The sequence below is a fragment of the Sipha flava genome, unplaced genomic scaffold (genome assembly GCF_003268045.1).
Source record: "Sipha flava isolate LNK unplaced genomic scaffold, YSA_version1 74_pilon_pilon, whole genome shotgun sequence".
NCBI lineage: Eukaryota > Metazoa > Arthropoda > Insecta > Hemiptera > Aphididae > Sipha > Sipha flava.
The window spans coordinates 826428-832858 of NW_020273614.1; the positions used below are offsets into that span (position 1 = coordinate 826428).

Genomic DNA, 6431 nt, shown 5'->3' on the forward strand with positions numbered 1-6431 from the left:
TGATACTTATGTAGGGGGTCCGAGGCAGCTCTAACACATAACATACATCAGTACATGACATGAGTGCATTATTATAATATTGTTGGATTTAATATTATTTTTTTTTTTTCATATATTTTTTATTATGTACCTAATAGATAGATTTTATCATTATATGATGTTGTAAAACTTGTGTCTCGATCATCGTATGAAGCTAATAAAAATTAAATTTTTAGAATATTAAAAAAAAAATTAAAACTAAAATAAATAAATTTAAATTAACTGAAAAATTAAGTCAAATAAAAATATTATAAATATTTATGTTTTGTTATGTCTATTAATATAATTTATTATATAAAATAATTATTATAATTTTGGTTTTAATAACATGAGATGTTTTGTAAAAAAAGAAAAAAATGTACTCAAAAAAAAATTAGTAAGGGGGTCCGCAATTCCTAAAAATCTTTCATCAGGGGCCCGTGATCTACAAAAGGTTAAGAACCGCTGATCTAAACCAATACTTTTGTTAAAGTTATTATGATCATTAGGATATTTATATTATTCAATACGTATTTATCAATACGATCGTACATAATTAATATCTTATTATACATGTTTTATGATTTAAATACTATGACAGTTTATAATCATAATTGTTGACACAACCGTATAAGTATGAATAGGTAAATTAATCTAGGGCCTAGTGATAGGTCGAACCCTGATTTTTTAAATCGATTTCAAACTGAACCGAATCTTCTTATTTTCTACCGAACCGAACCGAACCGAACCTATTATGATTTTAAGTCGAACTCGAACTCGAACTTAATACTTTTTAACATGTATATTGTACCACCTACAAATTAAATCAACCATAATTATTAATTACTATTGCATTTTAAGTTTTCGTATTACCTATTCTACATTTTAATTTTTAAGTCTAAGTAATTGTATTATTTACAATACCTACATTTCAATTTTAGATAATTTCTTATTATTATTACTATTTTTCAAAACCAATATTGTGCTCTCTCGTGTTGTCTTGTGTTGTCTTGTAGCTTATAAAATATTTATTGAGTATTGAGTATTGAGTGTAATATGACAATACAATCAGTATATTTTAATAATATATAAAATAAATAGTAATAATAACTATAATTCACAAATATAGAATGATTAGTAGAATTTATAATGTAAGACGTAAGTTGTAAACATGTTTTTATTAACAGCACAGTCGCGGTATCGGAATATTACCATGGATTTACTCAAAATAGATTTTAACCTCTACAATAAATATGATAAAAAACAAAAATAGCTATATTATGAATACACTGCTGCTATTGGCGATAAACAACTTGTTAATGTTTGGTCGGCGGAGGGTGGATGTGTAACATGCGACTGGAAAAATAACATTTTTATTTTTTAATGATAGCATTATTATAATAAATAATATATAACGTGCCCTTTACAGATTTTCACTTTCTATCGTCAATAGTCTAATTATTTCTAAATAATCATTATAAATTTTTATTTTTAAAAAATAACTTGAAGAATTGTACAAATATTTGGTTTTTGAACTATCGTGACCAGTGAGTCTGGTTCGACAAATATTTTCAAATTCGATTTTCGAACATTAAAAGATGCTTGATAGTTCGGTTCAATTTTTTTCATGCCGAGTTCGAATTTCGAACCGAACCGAACATCAAGGGTTCGGTTCATTTCGGTTCGAGATTCGAACAGTTCCATCCTAACCCATCACTATTAGGGCCTTTAATAACTGCTGGTTAACCTGTGATTTATATAATAGTATGGAGGGGTGCCACAACCCCTAAACAATCCCATTGTATAATATAATCAAACAGGAAATTTTTTGTATTAGCAATAATGTAATAATAATCAACAATCGTACATAAAATTTTACTGTATTCGGCGTTATTCTCCATGTATCGTTGTCCATGTATGTAAAATATAGTTGCAAAAATTTAAATTTTACTATAAAGCTATTTGTATTTAGGATTCATATTTATGTGTTATCAGGCCCGGATACAAGGGGGGGGGGCTATGGGGGCTAAAGCCACCCTTTTTAGACATATCGAACGTAAGTACATAAGATATTAAACAAATTAGATGTAAGAATGACTTCATACAAATCGACAAAGAATTATGGTAGTAACTCATTTTACTAGCCCTCCTTTTTTTTTTCATTTCTATATCCGCTCCTATGTGTTATGTAGTGTATAATGTATACCTACTATATATTATAAATATAATCTCAGTATAAATATTATAAGTTATTGAAATAGTACATAAAAGAAAAACGAGTATTATTAGTAGTAGGTATTTGCAATTAGGTAGATTATGTTCTACGAGAAACCAACGATGTAAATCATGAATGTACGCTTATTACTTGATATTATCACAATATATTCATTGAACAGCTAAGGCTTAAGTTCTCCCCCATCCAATAGCAAACGTTATTTCCAAATATTATTACGGTGATATTAAAGAAGAAAATATAAAAATATCAAAGGCCCATGAGGGAAGGATAGATTTGGTTGGAAAAAAAAAATTAAATTAATTATGTAAAATATTTTCAATAAATTAATTGATAAAATTAAGAATTAATTAATTCAAATCTATTTGTCAGCGCGTTCTGTGGTAACACAGTAAATGACGAAGTATTTGTCTCTATGTTCATACCCATTGTTGTAAATATTATGGTTTGATAACAGTATCATAAATGATAACAGAATAAAACAACAAACAACAGCAACAATCTTTTACTGTACTCTAGGTGTTATTCAATTTATTTAGTATTTCAGTAGTCATAGTGCGTGTAAATATTATTCGCTCTACTTTTAAGTTAATCAAATTCTGTGAATTTAGTCAGAGAACTTAATTTTCTGTGTATAATTTTGATTCAAAGGAAATGTATTAAAAATGATTAAAGGTATTTGTAATTGATAATTGTTTTACTTTCATTTTCAACGTGTTATTATTAATGAGTTTAAAAATATACATTTTACAGAAAATACTGAAGTAATCAAAGGACCTGAGAAAGTGGACGAATTTTTGTTGTCTCTTTTTAAAGCTTTAGATAGACAGAAATCTAAAGATGATCGTAAATCAGTGGAAAAGAAAGTAGGTTTTTTTTTCATGCTGTGATTCTGTTGCTATATTCACTTTCAAAATATTTAATAGAATTTTATATAAACGATTTTCTTTAGATTTAATATATACTATTTGTAGGTATGTATTACAATAGTTAACTAAAATTACATTAATTACATACATTTTTGAGTTTATTTTTTATTTTAATTTTTGAAAATTGATCACTAAAGTCAAATCTTTGTATGGTCTTCAATATCTACTGTATATATCATTATTACATTTTTTCTTAACTAAAAATTATTTTTAAATGTACAAATATAATGTATTAATTTTTATAAGCTATAGCTTATCAATTATAGTTTAGTATTTGTTTTTTGACAATTTGATGTCTTGAGTTGTGGATTATATTTGACTAATTGTTAAAAAATAGTACTAGCAATTTTAATGTATTAGTAAAAATGAAATATAATTATTTCAAATAATCATTATATTTTCCAAAGGTGATTGTTCGAAGGTTGCCCCCAACTATGACTGAAGAACGATTCCTCAATGAAGTGTCTCCTTTACCCGAATTCAATTACATGTATTTTATACCTGGTGATTCTCATGCAGTACCATTCCATCATTCAAGAGTGTATATTAATTTTCTTAAAGAAGAAGATCTATATATGTTTACTGACAAATTTGATGGTTACGTATTTGTAGATGACACTGGCAAGTAAAATTAAATTATGTATTATAATACATTATTTAGACAGGTGTATCGGATAAAATTGATTTTCAATACTTTTATAGGTGATGAGTACCCGGCTATAGTTGAACTAGCGCCATACCAGAGAATACCAAAAAAAAAAATTGATAAGGATCCCAATTGGGGTAAAATACATGAAAACCCAGTGTTCTTAGAATTTAAACGAAATTTTGAACAGAAAACTATTGATACTACACTAAAAACAACCCAGCACTTTTTCGAATCTGTTGAAGGTACATCTATACTTAAATTTCTTTGTATGTATTTCATTCTAATTGTGTTTTTATTTTTCTAGATAAATCTCAAGAACAAGATATAAGTACTCCACTTCTTGAATATTTGGCAAAACAGAATGATAGGCAACGTTCACGGGTAAATCAAAGAGATGAACGCCGAAAAAAAGTCTTTATCAAAAAACAAGAAAAAGAAGATATTCGTCGATTCAAAAAAGTAGAAAAAGAGATTTTTATTAAACCTAAACCAGTAACCAAAATCAGCACAATTAGTAAAAGAGTAATTGATGAAAAACCCGTAAAAGATACAAGCCAAAAGTACATACATTTAATTATTTTTTATTAGATTAGATATTACATTTTTAAATAAGTTCAACAGTTTCATAATATCATTAACTTTACGATTTCAATTTAATCTAAGTAGTTTAACTTTTGTGACAATTCTGTTATGGTTAAGATAAAAATATAATCTACTATGTAGATAAGTGAGTGTGTAATATAAATATTTTAGGTGTGAAATGTAATATGTAGGTTTCAGATTTTAATACCTTGAAAAAAAAGAATAGACTATAATTCATTACCTTAAAAATTAATTAAGTTTCGAGTTTTCTTCTAATTTATTGAGATACAATTGTTATACGCAGGCAACAAAAGAGAGTTTAAAAATAATTTATATGAAAACTAAATTTTATTAGGTATTTAAAATTTAATTTTAAAATGTTTTTATATTTTAATTACATTATATCATATTTAAAAATAGATTTTCCATACATTTCACTCAATACTGGATGAAAGTGAAAATAATATGCTGTAATTAATCCACCTTTTACATGCATCTTTTATATCATTTAAAATTGCTTTGAGTATAAAATGAGATTAGACAATTGTATATGATATTATTATGTTAAGGCTAAAAACTAATCACTGTTATGATATGTTAAGTTAAATTAGTTAAATTTATTTTTAATACAAAACATATACCTATCATTATTAATATTGTTGATTTTACTTTTATTTTTAGAAAGATGATTAAAAGTTATAAAGATGACTCAGGATTTATTGGTGAAAAAAAAAAGTATTATGATGAAAGTCATAAAATTAAAATTGATGATAAAACTAAAAGTGAAGACAGTCATAAATTCAAAAGTGATGAAATTCAAAAAAATAAAAGTGAAGACTTATCTAAAGATGACGAAATCAAAAAAATAGAATTTAAAATAAAAACAAATAAGCTAAATAATACAAATAAATATTTTGATAATGACTTGAAAGATGAAATTCCTTTGAAATCTGAAAAAGTGAACATAGATAATTTTAAAGAAGACATTGATATTGTTAAAAATCCAGATATCCCAAAACCAGATACCCCAAAACTAGAAACTCCAAAACCAGAAAATATAGAAAATAAAACTAGTGGATCATTGAAACACAATGATTCATATAAAGAAAATGATATTGAAATGGATGAATATAATAAAAAATATTCGCCTGATGGAGATAAAAAAAATGTTCAATGTAAACGAGTTGATAATCGCCGCCAAGATTCCAAGACTGAACGTCGCATTAGAAACAAAGATCGCCCAGCTATAGAAATTTATAGGCCCGGTATGGGCAGATTGAGTAAAATTAAAGTAGAAAATGACTCTGCTGAATCAAAATCTAAGAAGTAATAATATAATTATAAAAAATTTTCTTGGTTATTGATTTTCAAGCTTTTCTCCACTAATTGTATTACATATTAAAATTATGTTTTGTAATAATAATAACAGATTATGTTATATCTGTTAGTTTCGTTAACAACTGTACCTTCTACAAGTATGTATCCAGGGATGAATTAAATAGCATACCGTGAAAAATTACATTATATTTTATACGCATGTTATAAATACTAACTTTACCATTCTATTTCAATTAAAATCAAGTCAATTAAAATACAAATATTTTATAAATTTAAATTGTTTAAGTACAGATTTTTCAATTATATACCAACAGTGTATTGCAATAAGTTATATAACAGTGTAATATTTCTTATTATAATTCATACTTTATTAAAAGGATGACTTGAACCACTATTAATATTGTATCCAAAATTAATTCATTTATTTTATGACACTAGCAAAACTTGATGAAATGTAAAAAAAATATTCTATAAAATATAATGTATTCTCACAGCAATAAAGTACAAATTATGATTTTTCTTTTTTTATTATTAGAACTTAGCAGGTCTGAGACCTGCAGAAGAGCTTGTTTTGGGTATAATTAACATTGTAAAATTGGAAAAATATTCACAATTTGATTTGTTCAATATTAATATTATATTATATCTTTATTTTTTATTTTGAATTATTCATGGGTATTTA

General features: G+C 25.5%; 1 protein-coding gene across 1 annotated transcript; it reads left to right on the forward strand.

Moving 5' to 3' along the window:
- Positions 1–2735: 2735 nt before the first annotated feature.
- LOC112692526 (regulator of nonsense transcripts 3B) lies at positions 2736–6196 on the forward strand. The gene is made up of 6 exons (XM_025567211.1): positions 2736–2926; positions 3005–3117; positions 3588–3801; positions 3883–4071; positions 4134–4389; positions 5093–6196. Exons 1-6 carry the CDS (start codon positions 2917–2919, stop codon positions 5739–5741), a joined length of 1431 nt encoding a protein of 476 aa, XP_025422996.1. The 5' UTR covers positions 2736–2916; the 3' UTR covers positions 5742–6196.
- Positions 6197–6431: the final 235 nt, after the last annotated feature.